The 26,387-nt window shown below is 44.4% G+C and overlaps 3 protein-coding genes across 3 annotated transcripts; all 3 read left to right on the top strand.

The window, feature by feature from the left end:
* Positions 1 to 2,837: 2,837 nt before the first annotated feature.
* On the top strand, positions 2,838 to 6,544 carry HOXD13 (homeobox D13). The gene is made up of 2 exons (XM_003763993.3): positions 2,838 to 3,698; positions 4,658 to 6,544. Exons 1-2 carry the CDS (start codon positions 2,924 to 2,926, stop codon positions 4,906 to 4,908), a joined length of 1,026 nt encoding a protein of 341 aa, XP_003764041.3. The 5' UTR covers positions 2,838 to 2,923; the 3' UTR covers positions 4,909 to 6,544.
* Positions 6,545 to 11,062: 4,518 nt separating this feature from the next.
* HOXD12 (homeobox D12) lies at positions 11,063 to 12,155 on the top strand. Its single transcript, XM_003763983.1, has 2 exons — positions 11,063 to 11,627; positions 11,917 to 12,155. The coding sequence occupies exons 1-2, from the start codon at positions 11,063 to 11,065 to the stop codon at positions 12,153 to 12,155; spliced, it is 804 nt and encodes a 267-aa protein (XP_003764031.1).
* Positions 12,156 to 17,460: 5,305 nt separating this feature from the next.
* Positions 17,461 to 24,065, top strand: HOXD11 (homeobox D11). The gene is made up of 2 exons (XM_031960423.1): positions 17,461 to 20,362; positions 21,167 to 24,065. Exons 1-2 carry the CDS (start codon positions 19,684 to 19,686, stop codon positions 21,400 to 21,402), a joined length of 915 nt encoding a protein of 304 aa, XP_031816283.1. The 5' UTR covers positions 17,461 to 19,683; the 3' UTR covers positions 21,403 to 24,065.
* The last annotated feature ends 2,322 nt before the right edge of the window (positions 24,066 to 26,387 follow it).

The following is a 26,387-nucleotide window of genomic DNA, read 5'->3' as shown; positions in this document are numbered from 1 at the left end:
AGGCTGGGTTTTCTGTTGTTTTTGCTAGAGGTCGTGTATTTCACAGAAATGCTTGCTGAGTCTTTTGGATACAGACACAAGATTCATTGTTGCAATAAGAAACTAAAAGTAGTGTCAAATCTGTACACTGCTACAGTTTGTGAAACTATTTTGACGTCTAATTTTTTTGTTAACACTCCCAAACGGCAATCTCAGGAAAATTACTCAGTAGTCATTGTTACTGTAGACAGTGTGTTTTCATACACACTTTGTAAACTGTCATTTTTATCTCTATCCTCTACATTCATTCTCTAAAATGACTAAGTTATTGGAGTGATGTTGCTAAACCTAAATTCCTGTGCCGGAGGGAGTCTGTCAGAGGTTGGCTGAGAATCTGCCTGGTAGGAAATATCTTAGAATACAAATTAACTTTTTTGTAGATAAATTTAATTTTCTTACCTAGAAAATATAATGAAAAGAGATAAAATCTTTGAAAATTATAACCTTTTTTCGCTCTTAATTTTAGGACATAAAAAGTCATTACATGTTTATCAGAACAAAAAAATAGTAGATTCAAAGGACAAAAATGCAGCTAATGACTTGGTTTTCAGAACTTCCGAATTTGTTTGCTCTGTTCGGTGAGCTGTTATAGATATAAGCTGGTCCTTTGCATTTAGAGAAATTAATTGTTTTGGACCCTCACGTCAACGAGGACAGGGAGAGACTAAAAAGAAAAGGGGGGGAGAAAAATTTAGGTGTTGTAGCTGATGGAAAAGTTTTCTATAGTTTGGTCCCTGGGATTGCTTAACTGTTGATCAAAATGGATGAAAATTAAGTGTTATCCCTATAAGTATTTCTTGCTATTAATATGAATTAGGCATTGTAAGTATTGGCACCAAATGGACTTCATTCAACTCATTTTCCCAAACAAGTCAATAACTTCTTTCAGAAAGAGGGCTGTCGGCATTCTTACTCCTAACAAACTGTAAATCCTGTTGAATTACAGCAAATACGCCAACCCTCTCGGGTCAGAGATTTGACAATGAACATGGCCAAGACTTCAAAAAAATCGAACAAAGAACCTTCTCCTCACCTTCTCCTCCCATAACTTTCCCCTTTATATGAGTTTTTTATGGTTACTACATTATGCGTGTCAACATACAAAATACGATCAGTGTAATTCCATTCTTTAAGGAAATATCTCCCGTTTTCTCGGCAACTGAAAGACGACAGCAATATTTTTGGCTTTTCTTATGTCCAGGAGCAGTAGGAGTGTGCAACAAGTAGGCACCAGCCAATCAAAGGCTAGTGAAACGGGTTTGCATGGAAATGGGCTGGACTGAAGGGGTTTTATGCCAAAGGAAAGTGGAAGAAGTGGTGATATTCGGGCCACTGACCAATACCTACATTACTTACCACCCTATTTCCATTGGAGCTCGTTTCTCTTAGTAGAGTGCTTTTAAAACCCCAGTATTCGGCTGCCTATCGAAACCATTTCTGGCACTTTCGAGGAAGTTAAACTAAACTTCCCAAATAGAAAGCAATCTTCCCGGGAAGAGTTTCACTGCTGTGCCCTGCTTTAAGCTTTAGTAGCTTATTTCAGAGACACCAAACTGCGATACAATTCATTTGGGAAAAGCTCCTTATCGCAAACCTCAGGGAAATGTGACTGTTCTTGGTGCTGTTAGAGATCGATTCTAATCCTAGGGCAGAGGGAAGCTCATCAAAATTGTTATTCATCGTTCAAATATCTTCAGGATCTCCCTAATCCCATTTGAAAACCTTGACTTTCTTCTTTATTTACTGCGTAGTTCGCATCCCATTCACAGCCGTGAAAAGAAAGTGAAACAAGTTTTCTGAGAAAGTGAAATTTCTTATTGAATAGGCGACTGTAATGTGAAGGGATGGCAAGATGCTCTCACTATAGTTCCTATGACAGTCCTATATAATAAACAATGTGAGGAAGAAATCCTTATGAGTCCATTCTCCTCTCAAATGAGTCACAGAAGTGAGGACAAATGGAAAATAGCATTGAGAGGATTATCGAAGAAGGCAGAATCTGTCCCTACATCATGAATGTGCATAAAAAACAACTTTCATCATGTAGAAGTACATCTCGACATGGTGAGTCTGGGTGGACATTGATATCTCTGATGTCGAACTAGGCATGCTTGATATTTGTTCAAGTGTATGAGATAGGGGGAAAAGGTAGATTTGACCGCACAGTGCAGTTTGGTCATTTGAGATATGAAGCTCAATAATCTAATCGAGATAAACAACATAGTGGAAAACTAGACTTCTCTCCCCCTTTCCCCTCCCCCCCATGTATCTCTTCCTCCTGTCTCTGTCCCTCTTTTACTTAGTTATTTGCAGTCCATAGAGACAAGGAAATTTGAAAACACCAAATGAAAAACTCAGGCCTCAGAACCTCAGTTACAAAAAGGGGCCTAGATAGCCTTACAACAGTGCTTTGGGGAAGCAAGAGCCTTGGTCAAGGGCTGTGGGGGGAGGAGGTCGAGGAGAGCTTAGAGAGAAGAGGTAGAAAGGGGAGGAGGAGGTAGGATAAGGGGTGGGTCTAGACCCGGACTGGGTGGGATGGGGGGGGGGGGGATTGGAAGCAGCTCTCACTCCCCTACACCGACGCCCCCACGTGTCTTGGAGCAGCCAATGGCTCAACCCTCGGCAGACACACTCTACTCGGGAGCCGGCCCCCAACCGCAGCCCGGGCCCCCTCCCAACCTGAACTTCGTTTTTATAAACGTTCCGCAATGAGCTAACCTGTTGGAGGGAGGGCGGGAGGGAGGGAGGCACGAGAGAGGGGAAGAGAGAGCGAGAGAAAGAGGGCGGGAGCCAAAGAGAGTGGGAGGGAGGGGAGGCGGAAAGCCGTTCATCGAGCTATGGTGTCCAGCACGAGGGCCGGGCCGGGGCCGGGCCGGGCCGGGCCATGAGCCGGGCGGTGAGCTGGGACATGGACGGCCTGCGAGCGGACGGCGGCGCAGCCAGCGGGGGCGCCCCCTCCTCCGCGGCCGCCACTGCGGGACAGTGCCGCGGCTTCCTTCCTTCGCCAGTGTTCGGCGCACACTCTGGTCGGGCAGCGGCTGCGGCTGCGGCTGCGGCTGCAGCCGCAGCAGCAGCTTCGGGTTTCTCCTACCCCGGAGCTGCAGAACGCTCCGGCTCATCCTCTTCCTCCTCGTCGTCCGCAGTGGCAGCGGCGGCGGCTGCAGCGCGTCCCGAAGCACCCTCTACCAAGGATTGTCCCGGCTCCACTCCAGCTCCGACTCCAGCTGCAGCGCCCCCGGCCGCCCCGGCACTGGGCTACGGCTATCATTTTGGCAATGGATACTACAGCTGCCGCATGTCCCACGGCGTGGGGATCCAACAGAACGCACTCAAGTCCTCCCCACACGCCTCTCTGGGGGGCTTTCCCGTGGAAAAATACATGGACGTCTCCAGCCTGGCCAGCACCAGTGTCCCGGCCAACGAGGTCCCCTCCCGGGCTAAAGAAGTGTCCTTTTACCAGGGCTACACCAACCCTTACCAGCACGTCCCCGGGTATATAGACATGGTCTCCACCTTTGGTTCAGGGGAACCGAGACATGAAACGTACATATCCATGGAAGGTTACCAGTCCTGGACTCTGGCGAATGGCTGGAACAGTCAGGTTTACTGTGCTAAAGACCAGTCCCAGAGCTCACACTTTTGGAAATCTTCCTTTCCAGGTGAGAGAGAGAGAGAGAGAGAGAAAGAGAGAGAGAGAGAGAGAGAGAGAGAATGATCGATAACTATATATATATATATATAATTTTTAATTGTTCTGACATTCCCGCTCCTCCCACCCCACCCCACCCTAATTTCAATGTAGAGAGATAATGCAAGTTGACCAATATTTTTTAAAAGGAAGCATAGAGTTGGTATGGTTTGTGTCAGATCTTACGTAATTTTAACTCTGAACTAATGCTTATGGATCTGCAGTCTTAATTTTCATATTCTCTGTTTCTCTGTCTCTCTGTCTCTGTCTCTCTCCTTCCCTCCCTCTCTCCCTCCCTCTCTCTGTTCCCTTTTCCGCCCTCTCTCCTTCTGCCTCTGTATTTCTGTATATAATTTACAAACTGGGGTCACTAAGTGACGGTGGGGAAAGGATTGGGTTCTCCTGTTCTGTAAGTTGTATAGATTGTCTTAAAAGACGAGTAAAAAGATTTTGCTAGCACTTTTCAGAATAATAATTACCCCCCCCCAGTAGTTTCAATACTGTTTTGTAATCAGAGCACATATAATACACTTATATTCACACACAACGTAATACCAGGAAATCAAACACATGAGGATATTAAGATGTGCATTTGTGTGTGTCCATATGATATAAGAATCCACACAGAAATTGTCCATATGAAAACTTCTTAAACAAACAAAAACCGTAAATTTTGCACCGTAAAATTGCAGGCTTGTTAAGATGCCGGTTTGGGAAATAATAGCATCCATCAAATTAGCCTTCACTTTGAAGTGCAAATAATCTTTCTTTAATAACGTGTAAATGATTACATGAAAACAACTGGACATTTTTTATCTTCTCATTTCTCTCCCCTCCCCCATGAAAAGTAGGACTCTTGCACTTATCCATTTGAGATTTAAACGCCTGTAATAAAAGTCTAATTTTTCCATATAATGTCGTTTGCAATAGGGGACGTAGCTCTAAACCAGCCTGATATGTGTGTCTACAGACGTGGAAGAAAGAAACGAGTTCCCTATACCAAACTGCAGCTGAAAGAACTGGAGAACGAATACGCCATTAACAAGTTCATTAACAAGGACAAGAGGAGAAGGATTTCTGCAGCCACAAACCTGTCTGAGAGACAAGTGACCATTTGGTTTCAGAACAGAAGAGTGAAGGACAAGAAAATAGTCTCCAAACTCAAAGACAATGTCTCCTGATCCCGAGCCGAGGACGAATACGTTTCATTCACAAGCCTTATGTTATCTTCCTCCCAGAAACTTTTGGAAAGACTTGAATATATATTTAATTTCTCCTTCTGCCCCCACCCCCTTTCTGCCAGCGACGGCGAAATTTTGTGAATTGTTTTTCGTCCCTCATCGCATTTGGCTCTAAAGCATAATGCTGCCCAACTTGACTTTGTAATTCTTTTTCTTACTGGTTATTATTGCTCCCGTTGGTTTTTGTTTTGTTTATTATTATTTTTAATGTTCTGTTTCTCCCTCCAGGCCAGTATAAAGGACTGAATATTTTTTAACAATTCCCATAATGAATTTCGGATACACTACTCTGATTTCAGTTGTTGTTGTCTTTTTTATCACTTGAATCTGGTACTAGCATTTGTCCCGATGCTTGTTTTCATAAACCATTATGGTCAAATGATTTCAAATCATTCATGACCCATCCATTGGCTTATGAAATCATTAAAAGTCAATGGACACTACTAGGCAAGCAGAAACTCTGCCCAGAGGATACTTATATATTTTAAATGTGAAAGTCTAAACATTGGGAAAAGAAGGTGCAGTCCTTGTTTTTAAATCACTACTTTAAAAATAAGACTTGGACCAATATTAGCAATAAGAACATCTTTCTGATTTCAGATCTTACTGCTAATTGATAATTTTTACTATACAGCTTCAATAAACTTGGTTGATCCTTAATTCCGTGATTTTAACTTAAAACAGGTAGTGTATCTTTACAAAGGCCTTTATTTCTTCTGAATCAGGTACATTTAAAGGGCTGAAGTTTTTAGATTTTATATCTTGTTAATATTCACTACTGTTGTTCCTTCCAGGTAGTTAAGATTGACTCAGTTGATATAGATGCAGGCATGTTTAACTATCATTCGGATATAGGACATGCTGGATAAGTATGTATAATAAGTGTGTATACACTTGTATTTTTATCTGAAGTATCGTACACCCTCATATTAACAAGACTGTTTGAACAAACGCTTTCCTCCTCTCACAGAGGTTCAAAGCTTCTAACAAAAGGGAGAAGGAAAACAAACAAACAAACAAACCCGGAACTCTTTAAGTTCCAAGTATAAACGGGTGTTAAGAAAAGTAACAATAAATAATGAATTTTAAAGATTGCATAATTTATATAACTGAGAGATTATTTTTTTAAGTAACAACAACTATAATCTGTGATACCAATGCAGTGCTTCAGACACATTGTAATCAGTTTACTCCTAGGGAGAAACTTAACAAATAAACAAACCAAAAAAAACAAAAAAACAAAAAAAAAACATTACTTTCTATAAATTTTTACTCTATAAAATCTGCAATTTATTATAAAACCATGTTGTCTTTCAAACTATGCATATTTATTTTATGGCCTATTTCTCTGAACATGTTGATCACCAGTGTAAGGAGCTAAGAATCACATCAATTACTGTGTCTTCTTTCCTCTTCATTTTTGCTACCTTCCCTTTCCTTCTCATACCCCGCCCCCCCAGCTTTAACTTTAAGTAATGTTTGAAATACCAGGCAAACTTACCTTGCTTTTAATGACATTCTTTAAAAAAAAAAAAAAGAAAGAAAGAAAGAAAAAGAAAAGAAAAAACCAGCTCAAAAACATCTCCAATAAAAATTTTCTTCTATTTCAATCATAACCATGACCTCAGATTGTATTTATTTTCATCAAATAGAGATTTTATCTGGAAATAAAAACATTCTCTGACAGGTAATTTGGACAGAAAGGTGGGTATAAATATTCAAGACTTTTAAAATGTCCCTACTTTGGAAAGACAATATTTATGTATCCCTCAAAATTGAGGGAATTATAGTTGACTGCAAATATAGAAGGTCCATTTCTGCCTACAAATGGCCAATGAAGTTTGAAATCATAATTCACTACCCAAGAAAGACATTCAATTTTTGGGCATTAACACAACTTTCTCTTCTAAGCCAATGAGTAATTAATTATTCAGGGGAACAGCCTAGGAATAACTTGATGCCCTTTAGCTATTAAGCACCAGCCACAAAATCAGTTGGTTTCCTTATTTATTTTAATTACACATCATTCTTAAGGTCCTCACCCCTCCCTCCCCCCCAGGAACAAAACACTGCAAAGTGCCCATGAAAAACAAATTACTTTCATTTTCTTTAAGACGGCTTTCCTCATTTCATTCTCTTGATTTCAAGCAAATGGGAGGCAGACAGCTTTATTATCTCTTTTGTCAAACATTGAGTCCTTGAAAAAATACATACACATAAATATAAATACATACAGATATGTAAACAGTGTTGGAGAAACACACTGTTGATATTCTACAAGGCTGTTGGATTTTGAGCAAGGCTGTTCTAGGTCCAATCCTTTCGATGAGGGAGGCCATTGATTGAAACTTCAAAGACATTTTTCTGGTATTTTCCACTGTGGGAATGTGTTTTCATCTTAACATCATTTTTGTTTTTCATATCCTCAATCCAACTTGTTCTTCATCTTTAAACTACAGTGTTCACAACACAGCCTTTTTTAAAAATTCTATTTCGTCTTTTCCTATTTCCCAGACTTTGGGACCTAGCTTTAGGTTTCAGTTTCACTTCTATTCAAGATATTTAGTTTGCATCTCAGTTTACTTTAGCTTGACATTGAATTGCAGGCTTGTCTGAGATTAAAAGCGCCTTCAAAATTCCTAAAGTGAAATTTGAATTGACGTCTAAATCAATAGCAGATGAAGTGTTTGCTATTTATATGATTTTCTCTTATACCCTGAATTACAATGGGAGGAGGAAAGGAGAAATTGAGTTTGTGAAGCTACAGAGGAAGAGAGAAAGACAGAGACAAAGAGAGATTCAGAGACAGGGACAGGGACAGGGAGAGAGAGAGAGAGAGAGAGAGAGAGAGAGAGAGAGAGAGAGAGAGAGAGAGAGAGAGAGATTATATTTTATACATATGGACCTAATAATTAATATATATAACGTGTGCATATGACTGACTGTTACAGGGACAACTTCAAAAAACCCTGAATTTCTGCTTCTATAACCTTGTGGCTGTTAATAGGTTATCTACCACCTTACTAACTTCGGGCTCCTCTTAGACGGCGTAGAGCTTTCCTTCCTAGCTCCAGTACCTTCTCCCCCTCTCCTGGCTCCTTTCAGCAATGCAATGGTAGACTCTAAAGTTTAGGGCCGAGTTGCGTCTCCGACAGTGAGACAGCTGCGTTGCCCTTTACCATTGATCTTGACCGGCTCTTTGCTAAACCTCTCAAGACTGCGCTATGAGATAGAGCTATTCTGCCACCTCCTGGACAATAGAAGGCATTGACTGGAAAGGAGTTGAGTTCAGCAATACAATTCTCTTGCCAAAGACTCACTGTAGTGTAACTCGCTTTTATCCCTATTCCCCAGCCCACCCCCGGGACCTACGCAATCTCCTCTTTTCTGGGAAGAAAGAAACGTTATCTTCTACCTGCAAAAAATTATTTAAAAATAAACTCGAACGGAAAATAAACAGAGACGAGGATTGAGGGGGACCGGGAATGGGGGGAAAAGGATTATTTGCCGATCTCATAAAGAAGTTTCTGTAGCTATAAAGTCATTTTTTTCTAAATCTGTAAACTTGCTTCTAATTTCATTTTCTTGCAAAAATGATTTTTAAACACTATCTTTTAGGAAGCTAACACATTTCATAAAGTTATAATCAAACTTCTCTAATCCCAAACTTCGTGGGAGCAGGCCTGAAGCTTTGTACAAACATATACCTAAGCCAGGACTTGGTTTGGCAGCTGAGGCTGGCCTGTTCATTATGAGGACATGGGCTCAAGGCCTGCAAAGAAATCTTGACTATCCTTCCCTTCCAGGCCCCACAGTCCCTATTATCAAGCTGAGGCTAAAAAAGCAGGTTGGAAGGATGTCCTTTCTTTGAATAAGAATTAAAGATCCCCAGAGTCTCCAAGCCATTTCATATCAAAATATGCAAAACATGGCTGAGCTAAGGCTCCTGCTCCCTTACCCTGCCAGATGAAGGAAGGCAAAATGAGGAAGGGAAAAGAGATCCTTTTCTTCCTAAGGAAACATTACTTCCGAAGATCTAAAAGGAGTTCCTGGACATTTTAGGCAAGGCCTCACCCAGGCCCTGGAGACAGAGGAAACCAGTAAGTTCCCAAGAGCTGCCCAATTGGTCGACATAATAAACAATAAACGAGCTGAACAGTGGTCAACCGTACCCTCCAGCGACTCCTGTGTGGTCTTTGCCTTTCATCTGGAGCTTTTAACCATTTCAAGGTTGCTTCCTGATGAAGCTGTGCCTGGAGAGGAGGTCCAGGAGAAAGCTGTTGGGACTGCACCAGCTTTTTGAGCTGAACCCTGGAAGCTGAAAAGGAAGGTGGGATAGGGGCATTTTTGTAATAAGGAGATTCTCCTTCCTGCTAAAATAGATTTACTTCTGACTTGCTGGGTCCTGTCTATTCCTTCCTGGCCTCAAACGGGGACAGATGGGGGCATTCTTTGGGGAAATTAGTCCCTACTAGCATGTTGGCCCAACTGGGGGCATTCCCAAATCTGCCATTTGTTTACAAAAGGATGTATACTCCAACCCCAAGCACTAGATGCACCCTTTGGTTTTACAGATCGAACTCCATGTCATGCAAAGTCAACTACCTTGTCGCTGAAAGAACATATTGAAATTGAATTTCTTCAGTTCACTGACTTTCTTCCCACGATACTGCGGGGCTCTGTTTCCTTTGGACTGACTTCTTACACTCCAGCCACCTTCTCTAAATGCCTGTCCGGATACCCATTCTGATCACCTCGATTCTCCATCAACCCAAGCAAGATGCAATCCCTGTCCCTTAGCTTGTCCTGTGCCGCTGCCTGGAGTCTTCCACTCCTGGATGCTTCCCACGGATTTGGTCATCTCTCTTATTTCTAGAGCTCTCCGAATCTCATTCATCCCAACCCTACAAGCAAGAGGACTCATCCCTGAAGATTCTGGCTTCAGGAGATCTTCTATTGCAAGCTAAAGATCACCCAGTCTCATAGTTTCTTAGCTTTCCAGTTCCAGCCCTGCCAAGATGAGAGGAAGGCCCAGAGCAGAAGGTGGAAATGAAGCTGTTTGGAGCAATTAGCAGATCCATCAGTCATCTGTGCAAACTACTCTGGTTCTTTCCTCTCAAGTTTTTAGCTTTGGGGGACTTGATTCTCTGGTTCTGTTTTTAAATTTGACCTACCTGAGAGTCACTTTCTCCCTCTGAAATCCAAAGGGGTTTCTGGAGTTTGTGTAGTTATAATGATAAGGATTTACTTCCAAGGCTGGGGTAACAGAGAGATTTCCAACCACAGTGGGAAAGCTTCAAATATTCCCAGTCTCCCAGTTTGATAAAGAAATCTTCAAATAGAGGGATGCAAGCTCCCATTTCTAACATTAAAAAGCGTCGTTAACTATGTGCAGTAAACTTCGGTCAGACTAATGATCCTGGGTAGAGGACAATCGTTTGGGCCTTTAAATTAATTGATTTTATGCTGCCTAGCATTAGATAATGAAAAGGAAAATGGACCAGATCGATCCTTCTCAGAAAGATTCTGGGGAAAAAAAATTGTGCAGATGGTGACTTTTAAAGTAAGGCGATTAGTTCAGTCCAGCACATTTTGATGCCACAAATAATGGTTTGTGGATCAGGGTCCTGTGACACTTTTTACAGAACAGGAAAGTAAAAAGTATGAGAAAGTAATGAAAAGAAACCCAGGCTCAAAGTAACAAGACCGGGATGAAGAGAAAATAACGCCAATCAGAGAGCCCAATGAAAGTGCCTCATAGAAAGTTGGGCAAATGGTTGGGCTCGCTTTTTTACACCCCAATCTTGGGGTCTCGAGACCCAGAGGAGACTCTCAGAACCCTCCCTTTCTACATCTGAAAACCTCATGTCCCTTTTTCCTGCCTCAGAAGTATTAGAAATATCTAATATTCCAAGTGTTATCATAATACTCTTTAAAAAAAAAAAAATAGGGTCAGGGGGATGTAGGCGGTGCTGAAATGACCGGCTTTGAAGAACCTGTAACGCAAAGTTTCGTCCAATCGTTTGAGCCTGTCCTCTTATTCCCTGTTGTAACTAAATACTGCTGTAAGACCAGCTGAAGTCCTTTGTTGGAGATGTGCGATCGCAGTCTCTACAGATCCGGGTATGTGGGGTCTCTTCTGAATTTGCAATCGCCGGATTCCTTTTATTTTTCCAACCTTCGGGCGAATGGCAGCCAGTTGGCGGCTCTGCCCCCCATTTCCTACCCCCGAGGCTCTTTGCCCTGGTCCGCGGCCAGCTCTTGCGCCGCTCAGCCCCCAGGCCACGCTGCCTTTGGTGGTTATACCCAGCCCTACCTCCCTGGTTCTGTACCCCTCAACCTTCACCCTCCCGGCAGCAAGGAGGGCCCAGAAGATCAAAGCAAATACTATGGTTCCGAGTCTGGTTCGAGGCCGGAGGAGCGCAGTCGTCCCAGACCAGCTTTCACCAATGAACCTAGTCTGGCTCCGGGCGTTGGCCTTAAGCCGGCCAAGTACGACTACTCAGGCATGGCGCGGAGCGTACACGGGTCAGCGGCTCTTTTGGAAGGGAACCCCTGTGCCGCTGGCTTCAAGGACGACGCCAAGGGCTCGCTCAACTTGAACGTGACAGTGCAGACGGCCAGCGTAGCCTCCTGCCTTCGACCTTCGCTACCCGACGGTAAATTGCTTTGGATCCGCTCCCCATTTTCCTCTCTTCCTAATAGTTCAGGGTACCCAGATTGTCCTTGCGCCTTGGGATCTAGGTCATAAACTGGGCTGGGGAGAGAAGGATGAATGGCGATTACAGAATTAGTGTCAGGGTATGGGGAAGGAAGGATGAAAGAAGATCAAGTAGGACTGGGACCAGCTTAGATACAGTGTAGGCTGCGGGGGTGGAGATGGGGGAACCAGGGCTCCTCAGGTGATAACCAATGGCCCCGGGGCTATGCTGGGGGACTGTGTTGCAGGATTGCCCTGGGGGGCAGCTCAGGGGAGAGCCCGCAAGAAAAGGAAGCCCTACACTAAGCAGCAGATCGCAGAACTGGAAAACGAATTCCTTCTCAACGAGTTCATCAATCGTCAGAAGCGGAAGGAGTTGTCCAACAGATTGAATCTGAGTGATCAACAGGTCAAAATTTGGTTCCAGAACCGGCGGATGAAGAAGAAAAGAGTGGTGCTGAGAGAACAGGCTCTCACTCTCTACTAGCCCTGGTCGCCTCCCGCCCATGGACGTGGCCCAGGCTGGGGGCACTTCACTTCAGAGATCGGGTGGGGATGGATATGGGAAGGAAGAGGGTAGTGAATTTTTTATTTCACCTCTTTCTCTCCCCCTCTCCTTGAATGATTGTAAGGACGTTTCACATTCAATTCTCCACTACTAGAAATTGGACGGGCCTTGGCCTGGCCCAAGCTTGGCCTTTCCTCTCTTTGTCTTACCCCTAAATGGTTGTGCTGAAGGGCTACTTTTAGCCTTAGTCTTAGGTAGGAACATGGAGAGAGAAAAGATGGTCAGCCTCCGATTGGAGGTGGACACTAAAATAAGGGGACCTGATCAGGAGAAACCACGGGTTTGGGAATTTCTCCCAGGAACCTGCTTTTGAGTTCTTATTCAGTTCTCTCCCTCCTCCCTTTTTCCCACCTGGCAGCAAACGGTGCCACGACTGAACATAAGAAAACCAACCAGGAAAGCCTTTCTCCTGAGAAAGAGCTCCTTGTAAGATCCCTACCCTTCCCGAGAGCCTGAGACCCCTGCTGAGGGAGAAGGGGGGGAGTGAGCAGAATATTTGAATTGTTAGAGGAGAAAAGGCCTGGCCCTCGAAACTCCAGCTTCTCTTTCCAGCTGCCTCGGGTCCGACCCAGCCCAGTTAGTGACACAAAAGTCTCCCTTGGTCTTCTAAGGGCTGCAGGACAGAGGCGGGTCCGAGGGGAGGTGGGGGAGGGATCAAGAGAGAGAGTCAAGGGCGGGGTAGGTGGGGGATGGGTGGAAAGAAGAAAACAAAATACCTGAAATCTTTAGATTCTTTTTCTAGCTCTTGAGGTGTGTGTGTGTGTGTGTGTGTGTGTGTGTGTGTGTGTGTGTGTGTGTGTAGGTCGGGTGCTTGCGAGTAAGACGTTGATGAACCCACAAGTTATTAGCCACTTTCTTCTAGAATCTGGTGACCTGGGGCTAGAAAAATTCGTTTCAATGTCCAGTTCCAGTTGGCAAGAGAACTATTTTCCTTCTTCCCTTCCCACCCCTCTACACTGAATCTCAAGCAACCCAGGCCTGTAAGTCAAGGAAAGTCTTCCAGCTCCTTTCTACTTGAGTGCTCTGTTCTAGAGCGCTGCTCCTCTGTTCCATTCCCTTGGGTGCCAAGAGTCTCAGCCTTAATTGCATATATGGTTTTCCAGTTACATTGGGGAAAGGTGTCTCCTTTCTTTCTTAAGTCACTATAATGGGTTACTGAGTGGAGAGGTAGAAATTAAGCCTCTCCAACCAGGAAGATGGAAATGAGACCTCTGAGCACTCTGACTAGACCCCAGCAAAAATCCCCATTGCCCACTCACTCACCCTACCTCCTTGGTTTAGAATCCTTTCATCTATTCACAGGTCCCATGAAAGATAGCTCGACCAAGCCCAGGCTGAATTCTTTCTCGGTGGGTCTCCCACTCCCATTATTCCACTTGCCTCAAACCAGTAGTGCAGCCTGACTCTGAGCCCTAAGCCTTTCTCTCTCTTTGATCTTTTTCTTTGTAGGAAATTTCTTGCTCTTTATAATAACTCCTGTTTTCTTAGTTTTTCTCTTTGTAGAGAAAGGCTTTCTTCCCTGACTACATGAACAGTCAAATACTACCTTTACCCCATCCCATGTCCTTTCCCAATTGTACAGAAACCACCTATGTCTTAGCAGGGGTTGGGCCCAAGGGCTAGAGAAAATCACTTCCATCCCTTTGCCTCCTTCTTTTCCCTTGCCTTCTCAAACTCTCTTTCCTCCAACTGGGAGGAAGAAAAATATCTGATGGAGTGTAGGAGCTTCGTTCCAATGGTCCAGTGATTTCTTTTCAATGTGTTACTCAGCTGCCTAAATGTGGAGTGTTAACCTCAAATGCATTGAGAACGGGGTGATAACGCTCTGAAATCTGTGAATAACCTCAGCTCCCTAAGTAGAATAGTTTAATTTGTTTTGGCTATCTAATAGTGGTTTTGCATGTTTTGTAACGGAAACAATAGCTTGTATTTAACCGGACGAATAAAAAATTTCCAGTGGAAATACATGGCGCCAAGTGGAGCCCCTCACAGGCTGCTGTTTTTTTTTTTTTGTTTTTTTTTTTTTTTTTGTTGTTGTTGTTGTTGTTGTTGTTGTTTTTACATTTCGAACGGATTTTGATTCCCTTTTAATATTTTTCAGACTCATGGACTCATTCTTTGAGTATGGTTTGGAGGCGGGTGTTTATTATTCACTGAACGTGAAAATGGTTTCCAAACCATTGGTGAAACTATATATTAAGATGAATATTAAATGTCAATAGGAGGGAAATCGCATACAGCTTTTTAGCGTATCTAGAAAAAAGGAAGAATATCAGGATATTTAGGTACATAAATAGAATAATCTTAGACTTTTCTTGAATGTTTACTGGTCACTTTGGTGCAGGGGGACACAGAGATGGGCTTCCTATCCTCTAATATGGTTCGGATTTTGATAAGAAACTTCTGAACCCTACCCCTTGCAAAGCTGTTCTCTAACAATGGCAGGCCATAAGGCTAAGCTTGACTGGCATATTCTGCTACAATATACATTCCCAATAATGGGGGGGGGGGGGAGAGAGATCATAAGATTTACATTGGGGAAAAAGGGACCGAGCTCCCAAAAGCAGCCTGAATAGGAAAAACATATTGAATATCTAAATCCTGATGGAGATTAACGTACCTTCACACCCAAATTCTGTGTTACTTTGTCCTGAGGCTCGGGAAGAACATAGAAGTGATATATTAACAAGAGAACAAATTAGCAAAATCAAGAGTTCCTGTTATGGAAGGCATAAATTGCAGACTCCCATTCCCACTCCCTTCTTAGGTTCATTTGATATATCTAAAAACTATTTTCTTTTCTGTGTGCACAATGTCGAAGAAAGATGGCTGAAAGAAACCCGGTTCAGGAATATTTTCATAGTGCAAAAATAAAGGCCAAGTGAGAGTGCTCAAGAAGGGGCAAGCGACCAATTACTCCTTGTCTGTATTATTTGGTTTTCTACAAGGAGACCAAATGAACAAAGAGAGAAACAGACAATAATGTACTGAGTTTATATATAGAGAGAGAGCACTTGTGAAAAGACATGGAAACATGGATTTATTCTAATCTTAGTCCCGTAGCTAACAAGGACCTCTTCTTGGGAGAAGAAGGGGGGGGGAGGTGTAATAATTTCCAAAATTAAAACAGCTTCCTCTTAGATTCTTGAGGGATGTGTGCGTGTGTGAAAAGACGCTGAAAATACACATATTGTGGAATTCCACAAGTCCACACACACACCCCCCACCTCAAACGGTGTCTGAAACAATTCTAAATGCAAAGCCCGGCTTTTGTCTGGTTTGGATTTCTTTCTTTGTGTGGGTGTGAGTGTGAGTGTGTGTTTTCAAATCTCTTTTTCTCAGCGGAGTCCACAAAACTGTCCTCTCTTCAGCCTTGGGTACTCACTCTCCGTAAGCATGGAGCAAATTTCAAATTAAAAAATAATAATAATAAACAAAAAATTGCCAAATGAAATCTGATAAATGAGACCAATCTGGCTTTTAATCTTTTCCCAAACACAATGAAAAACTCCCTCCTTAGAAATCTTGACGTCTTTTTGTTTTGTTTTGTTTTAGTTTAAATTTTTTTAAAGGCAGATTATTCTTAGTAAGTATCATCCCCAAAAAATCCACTGAGGGGCTTCAGGACTCTGAGAACGGATTAGTATCTCTAAAGAGGTTGAGAACAAACCAGGAAATAAACAAACAGGCGCTCTTTAATTCCTCCAACTCGAAACTATGGCCGCTTGACATAAATAGATATCGGGTCTACACTGTGTGTAAAGTAGTGGATCCCAATGCTTAAAGCAAGTAAATATTAATATCAGAAAGTCTTTCCTCTAGTAGATGGACACCCAGTCACAAAAACTCGGGGTTACTCAAAGCTGATTTAAAATAATTGACGTGGGGGGAGGGGAAGATGGAGGAGACAGCATATATAAACATATTTACATTCAGATAGAAAATCAGTTGACATAAAGATTATCTTTGCACCAGATATTGTCTCTTCCCCTCGTTTAACTCAATAAACAATTCCAAAAGCACAGAAATGGATTTAAACGGCTCTGGCTGCTTTTCTCTCTTCATCTTCTTTTTTCGTTTCCTAAAAGAGCATAAATAATTAAAGTTTGGCAGTGAGGAAAAGCTTTCTTGCAGAACTGTAGTGGCAATAAATGAAATGACTCAGAATCTCTTCCCCAGTCAGTTTTTACGAGAGCTGCCAGACAGTGTCTGTTCACGTTCTCCAGATACTAGGGGCGCCATAACAAAGTTAAGGTCAAGTTAGTGTCTTATCTTGGGTGGCACAAAAATACCGCATCTTGTCCAGGCAGAAAAGAGAGACCGTCGACTCTGCGAGAACTGCGGGAAGCCTTGATTCGCCCCGAGGGCTAGCGGACATGCCAGTTGGATTAGGATGCAGTCGATTCCCGCGGATTCGGAGCCAAGGAAACCAGGATCCTCACGGTATGGTCCGCGATTCACATCTGTTAGAAGGCAGTGGATTTTACAAGGGGGTTGCTATGAGGGCCTGAGGCAGGGAGAGGGACTGCGGCAGCTGTGGTGGTCCCCTAGCTTAGAGATTGGGGAGCTGGGGGGCCTCCGAGAGAGAAAACCAGAGAAATAATACTATGAAAGGTGAAGCTCGAGGTGGATTGCACCCCTCTAACGGATGCCATGGGGTGCTTTACGTTAGGGAGGACGAGTGTGATCCCACCACCTCTCCTTTCCCTTATGCCAGCCTTTGCAGATGGCGCACCCTCCTCGCTTAAAACACGGGTTTCGACTAATCCCAGTGTCGCCATGTCGTTGAACTTGAGTTGCTCGCTCTTGTCGATTTTTTTTTTTTCCCGCGATGCTCAGCGACCTCTCTATTTTGGAGGAGAAGGGAAAGGGACAGTGATGGAATGGGACACCTGGGGTGTCCAAATGAAAGCTCGGGATCCCTATGCCCCAACCAGAGGAATTCACAGAGAAGCTGGGGACCCGATGTTAGATTTCTCACAGTCAGAAAGGACTCTCCTAGAATCCCCGGAGAAACCGCCCTGGACTCAGAGTTCGCTGTTATTCGGTTGCTGAGTATCTGGAGAGCCATTTTAGGAACTAGGTCGGGGATGCAGCAAAAGAGTCCAAAGAAGGGAAGGTTTGGGAAGAGGCTAGAAAACAGGGGAAATCACCACCTTCGGGGGGGGGGGGGGGCGGGAAGTGGGGGGGGGGAGGAACGGTAGAGAGAAGAGGCGGGCAGAGGAAGACCTGGGTTGGGAGCTGGGAGCTGTCGGGGAGGGGAGGGGGATACCGCAGAGACACCCCCAGGGGGCGGCTCTGCCTCGGGGGAGGACATTATGCCCTCCAGCCTCACTCTCCTTCGACCTGTTTGCGCAGTGTGTGGAAAGGAGGGAGGAGGGGGCGGGGAGGGAGGAATATGGAGGGAGGGAACAGAGGGGTGGGGAAGAGATATCGGCTAGAAATTAGATATGAGCTTCGACCACCTCTTTCCTCCTTGGCTCTCAGCATAGTGGGCAGAAGAGATGATGGGTACTGAGGCCAGCTCCGTGAGTTCCCAGGAGCTGCTGCCCACTGCCCGCCGCGCTTACCGGAGTTTTAAGGCCTCAGCGTTTCGGGGTGAGATCAGGTGGAGAGAGGAAATCCCCAGGCAGAAGTTTCTCTCCTGCCACCCAGTTCCTCTTTGATTTAATAATCAAGATTTTTTATTTTATTTTCTTTTGGAAGAGGAAGGTTGGTCTCTCTCTCTCTCTCTCTCTCTCTCTCTCTCTCTCTCTCTCTCTCTCTTTCCCTCTTTCCCTCTTTCCCTCTCTCCTTCTCTCCTTTCGCTTTGGAAAACACCCTAAGAGGTGAAGCTCATGTACGAAGGACCCAGTGGTCTCTGGGCCGAGCAAATCCAGCTCCAGCCTTCTGAAGAAGAAACTGAGTGATCAGAAACGTTGGGGTGGCAATTAGAAAGCACTTCTGCTTTTGCTGCAAGAGCACAGGGCTACAGTTCTATCGACCCTCGATCAAGAGGTTTGGGCCCAGGTTCCCAGAGTGAATAATAGTTTTCAAGGCTAGGTAACGAGGTTCAGGGTGGGGGGAGATTTTGATGATAGAATGTGAATATTGGCTTCCAAAGAGCCTCTCAACGCAGAATATATTCGGGTTGGCATAAGGCTGAGAGTATTGAGAGGGCCCTGGATGTGTCCCCCCGAAAGGAAGCGGGAGAGGTAGGAAAAGATGACTTGAGGTTTAATCTGGGGGCTTGAGTAATCAGGGGTGAAAACCTAAGTGTCTTCACCTTATGAGTTGGACTCCTCATTCCTTTGTTCCTTCTGAACTTTAGAACATCAAGGTTCCAAAAACATCAGAATCAGAGAAGCACTTTTGGCGGGTTTGTTTGAGCAACCACTCTTTTCATTAGAGTGCTGGTGTACAGGGTGGTGGAGGTGGAGGTAGTGGTGGGGTATGTATGTGTGCTCGTGCGCGCTCGAGTGTGAGAGACATACAGAGATAGGAATAGAGACAGAAAGACACAAAGAAAATCAGACAGAAAGTCAGAGAGACAGAGCAGAGTGAAGGGGTATGTGTATAAATGAGGGTAGATACTAGTCCGAGTTCCACGGTGAGATACATTGAAAGAACAGGCTGGCCCTTGCTTTATTTCTAACCTTTGTGTGGTGGCTAGTGGAGGACTTATGACTGAAGAGAATTCGCAGAACAGACTTAACATGTAAATCAGGGCTTTTCTTGCTTCAGTAAGTTGCTCCTCAGTTACGCCCCTTAAACAAGAAGCAACAAGCTTTGAGTGAAACTGTGAAAGGGGTGGTGGTCACTGGGGGTGAGGGACGCTGGGCGGGGGTGAGGGTTGCTTTGGTTTTGGGTATTTTGGGTTTTGTTTTGTTTTTGTTGTTGTTTTTTAAGAGAGATTTGAGAGTCTCACACCTTCACACCTCGTTCTTACGCTTCCTCCGGACTTTTCTCCTCCTCTTACCCCCGTGTATTTAAAGCAGAGCAGGGAAGGAGGGAACCCGGGCGGCTGAGGCTGAGGGGGGTAGAGGCTGACTGCAGATGCACCCAGCTGTCTCTCTAGCAATGTGAAGACAGAGCCCCGAATAGGCGCCGGCGCTCAGGTGATTCGCCTCCGGATCTACCTATGCCTCCTCGCCTCCCAGGGCTGGGCGGAGAAAACCGTCCCCTCCTCCCCCCTTTAAGCTCCCCCCCTCCCCCCCAAGTGTGTGCCTGCCTCGGCGCCAGGAGAGATCCCGGGAAGTCTTGGTGAAAGACTGATATAGATATAAGGACATTTCTCCATGGAGTCACGTGACATAATTACCACCAGAATCAATCAAGATGAATTGCACGTCAGCACACGGTGGGGATTTTTTCTTAGTTGATCCTGTCCAAAGCCTCTTGTGCAATAGATGGATCTTGTTCAAGGCACGGAAATCTCCCGGTCGCTCACCATCGCCCAGAGGAAGACATGACCGAGTTTGACGACTGCGGCCCCAGCGCAGCCAATATGTATCTGCCGGGCTGCGCTTATTACGTGGCCCCCTCGGATTTCTCCAGCAAGCCCTCGTTTCTGTCGCAGACGTCGTCTTGTCAAATGACTTTCCCCTACTCCTCCAACCTGCCTCACGTCCAACCGGTGCGCGAAGTGGCGTTCCGCGACTACGGTTTGGAGCGTGGTAAATGGCAATACCGGGGCAGTTACGCTCCCTATTACGCGGCGGAGGAGGTGATGCATAGGGACTTGCTGCCGCCGGGAAGTCGGAGGCCTGATATGCTCTTCAAGGCTGCCGAACCCGTTTGCGGTCCTCACGGCCCCTCGAGCGCCGCCTCCAACTTCTATAGCACCGTGGGGCGCAATGGGATCCTGCCCCAGGGCTTCGACCAGTTTTACGAGGCGGCGCCTGGACCCGCGTACCAGCAGCAGCAGCAGCAACCTCAGCAGCCTCAGCAGCAACAGCAACAGCAGCCGCCTCAGTCCAGCGGCGGGCCCGAGGGGGACACTGAGAAGAGCGGCCTGAAGTCTCCGGCCACCGCGAGTCCCTGCGGCAAAGCCCCCTCAGGGCAGGAGCCCAAAGGGGCAGCGGAGAGCAGCTCCAGTGGCGAAGCCCCCCCAGGGGAGACGGGGGCGGAGAAGAGTGCAGGCGCAGGTAGGGACCTGGATTGGGGGGAAGGAGGAGGGTTGAGGAAGAGGCTGGGGGGGGGGTGCAGCCGAGCCGGGCCCACCCTCTGGCAGCCGACGTTTTATGTGCCATTTTATAAGCATTCGTAGGAGTTTATATATCCTATAAGATTTCTCTACCCGTTGTAAAGTGTGTTTACGATAGGAAACCAATTTAGGTGGGCTTAAGGTATTCTTCGAGGGGAGGATATTAATTGTTGCAAAGAGGATTTTGTTTGGGGGGACGGGAAGCTGGTGAAGAGAGAAAGATTTCTTGCAACAGTTGCTAGCAGGGTCATTAATGGTATCTTCGCTCCATCTTCGTTTCTTTTAAGTGGGGGAAGGAAGGGGGGAGGTTGATCATTAAACTGGACCTTATCCAAGCAACTGAAGGAAAGGCTCAGAGATCCAAACAGCTTTTTCTCCACGTGCATATATGTGTACATATATACATATGCAAATATATGTCCCTCCATATGCATGTGTATATATATCCACGCATACACCTATTTGATCTACACAAGCCTGCACTCTAATTTCTGCCGGCCCATATATCATTTCTATAGAGACACAAGGTCTTTTCAGGAGAATGAGGGGATGTCACAAGCTATAGAAGAGGAGTCCAGTGTCCTGCCTTGGTCCCTTTCCCCTAGTAGAGGGACTAACCAGAGGCCAGTGCACAGTTGGCCAAGTACAAGAGAGCTCGAAGTTGCGGTCTGGGTCTGGGTAGAGGAGGAGAACGCTGGGTGGTCTCAACTTAGTGCTCCAGTCTTTTTTTCCCCCTTCCTTTCAGTGGTCCCCCAGAGATCGAGGAAAAAGAGGTGCCCCTACACCAAATACCAGATCCGAGAACTGGAACGGGAATTTTTCTTCAACGTGTATATAAACAAAGAGAAAAGACTACAACTATCTCGAATGCTCAACCTCACTGACCGACAAGTCAAAATCTGGTTCCAGAATCGAAGGATGAAAGAAAAGAAACTGAACAGAGATCGACTCCAATATTTCACTGGGAATCCCTTATTCTGAAAGATCAAGAAATTTATCCCCCTCCCCCAACTCTCACTCATACTCACACTCCTCCTCCCCTCATTCAGCCTACCCGCCGGAGGCAAAAAAGTCATTGGGTTTACATGACTCATCTTCCCTTCGGAACTCCAAGCTTCATTTCCACATTCAACTCGATCAACTCGGTTACTTCCCAGCGATCAATGTCTGCAGAAGATGCCGGTGTCTTGGCGGATCGGATTCCTAATAAGGGGAAAATGGTAAATCCAAACATCCGTTTACAATTTTACCACCAAAGTGTTTTTTGGGTTTTGTTTTTTTTATTTTTTTTGGTCTCCCCTCTCCCCTTCCTAAGTCTTCGTGGTGATGCAGATGGACCTGTAGTGCGTTTGGCCGTGTTGCTTTAAGGTGTTTTGTTCTGAGCTTAGTGTCAACTGTTTCCTTTCACTAAAAGAATGGCGATTATTTAAACTCTGGGAAATGTACCTTCGGTCTCTCTCTTAAGTTTCCACTGTCATATAAACGCATGGGCCACTGTCTTTTTCATGTGAATAAATGGTTTCTAGTAAAACGAAGGTTCCATCCTCAATGCACTGTATGAATTTTCCTCTTTGAAGAACTTTAGCGTCTGAACAGGACATTTGAGGGAGCAAAGAGAACTGGCAGGAACCCCTTACCCCCATCCCCCAGCCAAAATGGAAGAAGAACATTTGCAGCTGAGTTAAAATCAGAGTTGCTTTCTATCCCCAGCTGGATTCTTTTTCTATGTAACTTTCAGAGTTAATCCCTTCAGGGTGTGAGACACCAAAGATGGCTCTCTGCCTTCTATCAGAGCTGATGGGACAGGCGGCAGGGATTTCTAAAGAGCTAATAATTCGTTCCTCCAGCTTGGGAAATTTGGAATTTCGGAAAACAGGACCCTTTACCCCCATTTTTTGGTAGATGTTCGAGAAATGCAAATTCACTCTAGATCCTTTTGATAGTTTCAAGGAAACAAGGATCCCTTAAAAAATTAAACTCACCACCCTAAAAAGTTCAAGAGATATCGTGCTCTCTGTAGAGTAGTTTTGCTTATTTCTCAGGCAGGATAAAGTAAGTAGACAAAGATAATCCCCTGCTCATAGCCCAGCGCTAAAGATCTCCTAGCCTTTATTTCGTAAAGTGAAAGAATGTAACTGAGGTCTTCTCTGCACTTTATGTTGCGTGACCTGGCTAAGCTGTTTACAAAACCTTGAACTGTCTAGACAACACCATAAAAACCGAAGTTCTAAACAGCTTAATTGGGTTATATTATACACCTTCTGGTGGGCCAAAAAAAAAAAAAAAAAAAATTTCCGCAATGTGCAATAAAGTGAGTGAGAAAGGGTTGTCTTTTTTTTTTTTTTTAAAGACAAAGTAAATCTTATGACTCTGGCTTCTTATAAGCCCAAAGTCGAAAAATGAATCCACAACAGCACTTAAAATCTATTAAAAGATAGCCGAGAATGCTGTATCTAAAGGAAAAATAAAATTAAAAGGGCAAAGTCTTTTGCAAGAAGCAAAAACATAAGTGTATGCCTTTGAACTTCCAAAATGTCAAGGTCATCACCTTTAACCTTTCTGAATAATTAGGCGCCCTAAGGTTCTTCTGTTATTTTCAACCACCACCCACTATCACACAAATTCACCCACACACGCGCATTTATGACTTTGCAGAGAATCATATCAGGCGAATGGCCATAAATCTCTAAACAAATTCCTAATTTCAGGATCAATACTCTTAATTTCCCTCGAAATATTTCTGTAGATTTAATGACAAGAGTTCTTTGCAAAGCCCTATTCGATCATTATGTCTCAGAACAATATCTCCAGTACAGTTATGAAACACTATTTTGAGGGATTTAGATCGCTATCACCTTTCCTCCAATGATAGACTGTACTTGGAGGGAAAAAGGAGCCATTTGAAAAGGGGAAGTTATTTCCAGACAGTTAGTCTTTCATTATATTTTAAACCAATTTGTCGCCCTGTCAAATAAATTATTGCACCTTCAATAATATTAAACCACAGGATTTAATAGAATTTCTATATGCATTTTTGAAAACCTCTCAACCCTTGGGGGGAAGGGGAAGAAGAGTGAATTAGAGAGAAAAGCCCACGATCGAATTATTAGATTTTTGAAGGTTTGGCTTTGTTCCTGACATTGGAAGGGTCCTAAAATCTCAGTGCCCTCATATGATCACTCCAAAATGCCAAACTACTCAGTGGTTTGTTTCTGTTTTTTTCCCCCGCCCCGTGGTTTAAATGTAGCAAGTTTGTTCCTGGAAGGGAAAATCTTGAAGGAAACCAATTCCAGGTTGCATCGTGAGAGAAAGCCACACGAGGGCGCGCTCACGTTCTACAAACCTCATTTTGATTCGATTGCTGCAGTACATTTTCTTCCAAATACTGTAATAAGAATTTTCATTGATAGCGCCACAATAGTAGTATTCTTCTAAAAAATCTGCTTTATCTTGTAATAATAAGGTGCAAGTATTTTATTAATGGAGGGGAGGAGAACGGCTGTGAGCAGAGGACAAGATTTTTGAAATGTCTAACGGTTTCAAAGAAAAGAAATGTTTAAAAGGAATTCTATTTGTTATAACCTGATAGATCGCAGGAGAAATCTTAAAGACCAATAGTTGCATATTTTAAAAGATAGATGTCGTTTATAAAATTCTATAAATAGATGAAAATATGGTTTTAATCTTGAGAGGAAAATGAAGAGATGAAAATAAAAGCCCGTCATCCTTTCTTTTCTTCAGCCTTCTAGAGATTATGGAGCTTTTGTTCGGAATTGACCATGACGCCATCAAATGAGATAAGATTCAAATTTACAAAATATATAGAAATCCTTAGATTTGAGAAATTTATTTGTGGTGTGAGAGTAAAAAACCAAAAACAACTTGAAACCTTATGATGATAATTAAGCTGGTAGGTTGGCTATTTAAATTGAATAAAACTAGAAAGGAGGAACAAAATATCTTCAGAAACTGGTTAAGAAAATGTGCGTTCTATATAATTCTAGGGAGAGTTTTGGAAACAAAGTATCTCATATTTGTGGAAAAATTCCCGTGAACTTTTCGAATCTGCTGGGCAGCCTTGGGGGAAAGTCAGTCGATTTCCTCAGCGGTTTTTCCTCTTTTCCTCCCTCCCATAGAACCCGGCCTCACGCCTAGCCCTTTGGAGGTGCTGAAGGAAAGAGAAAATTATCTTAGCCTTAGGGGAGGTGTTGGCCTCCTGGGCTCCCATCTACTGGGAGCTAATCCAGACAGAAGTATATAACGGACCACTGGGATTTTATCGGTTTAACCGGATTGACTAGTGAGTCTTCCCCCCCCTCCGAAGTTCATTGTTAACGTAGCGAGTATCTCCCGTAATAAATGCCATTCCGCCGTCTCTGTTCATTGGGGTGATTCCCCTATTGCCAGTCCCTCCTCCATATCCTTCCTGGCCCTTGGTCAAAGGCGCGAGGAATGGGGACGCCCTTTTTCTAACCCTGGCTCAAGGAAACAGACAGCTTGGGTTGGCTGCGGGAGGGAGAGAGAGAGGCACAGAGGTGATCCAAACTGCTCCATCGGGTTTTGTGAACCTTTTCTTAGAATATCCTTCCTCTCCCGCCTTTGGCAACTTGTCCCTCAGGACTCTTGTTACTGGTCATGGCTACCCCACTTGGAAGTAGAGGGCGAGAGGGTGGCGGGAACTGGAGCTTTCGAATTTGATCGAGGAGGGCAAATCCGAGACGTTGGCTTGTTGCTCGAGAAACATCGGGGTTCCATCTGGCTGACTGCCTCTGGCTTTTGTTGAAAGAACTACCCGAGAGGTGACTGGGGAATGGGTATGACAAAAACTATAGTTTCTGTCTTTCTTGCCCACAATTCTCCAACTGCACAACCCCACCCCCCCACCCGTAGTTTCGAAAGGGTTGGAGCATGACTCGGAGTGTCCCAGAGCTCGCTCTCTGACCCCTGGGTGATTCGAGAAGACCCGGGAAGAACACTGAGAGTTGGGTAGTGACTTCCAAGTAAGGTAGACGAATTAAGGCAGAGAGACTGGAGGCTCAGCCAACCCATCTGGATGGCTAGAAGCTCCTTGGCCTTGGGCTGGGTGACTGCGGCCAGAGAGGCAGCTACTGTTCGAGGCAGGCTCTCCCAATTTCCATTCCAGAAGAGTTTAGCTGGTTGGCTTGATGCCTGGTAGAAAGAAAGGATCTGTCCGGATTTCTGAATTCTACAGCATAGCTAGTTAACGAATTATTGCCTCTCTCAAAGTCGAACATTAGGTGTAGAAATTCGAGTGACCTACAGAATGTCTTAAGGGAAGAGAAGTCGAGGGAAGGTTTAGAAGAGGATAAAAAGTATAATCTCTTTTCATCTAAAAAAAATATTTCCTGTTTTCACGAATATTGAATGTAATTGATAGAAGGTAATACCTGGTCTTAGACTTCTATCTAGAGGAGAAATGAACCGACTTGCTTCCTTTTTTTTGTGATTGAAAAAGGACATGCTCCTTGGTCTTTCTGGATATTTGAAAACCGCTCATTTTCTCTCACCCTTGTGCTTTGTGATTGTGCCTTTGAAGAGCTCCCTAAATTCCCCTTCAGCCCTTCTTTCCCTTGGCCATGAGCTCTCACCCCGAAGAATAGAGAATTAAGAAGGGAGTTGGGGAGAGAGAAAGGCCGGAAGACAGCCTCAACCTTGGTGCAGCCCCGAAACTTTCCCCGAAGACTAGAGGCTATTTAGGGTTTAGAATCCTGGGCAATCCCAGTCGCAAAGAAAAAAAAAAAAAAAGGTCTCCTCTCAGCACGGGGTTCCTTCCTTATTTTCCTTGAAACAGGAAATCGAGGAGACAACCTGCCCCCTTGATTACAAATGCTAATTTAACTGTAAAGCAACTCCTTTATTTTTCCTTGGGAACGTAGTATAGCACTGGGGAGCGAGCTTTCCGTATAAATGTAGGGTGCATATCTCGTTTATGGCTCAATATTGAT

Source organism: Sarcophilus harrisii, chromosome 3, assembly GCF_902635505.1.
Source record: "Sarcophilus harrisii chromosome 3, mSarHar1.11, whole genome shotgun sequence".
In the NCBI taxonomy this organism is placed as follows: domain Eukaryota; kingdom Metazoa; phylum Chordata; class Mammalia; order Dasyuromorphia; family Dasyuridae; genus Sarcophilus; species Sarcophilus harrisii.
Note: the sequence above shows the minus strand (reverse complement) of the source record. Positions and strands in the feature narration are given on the sequence as shown.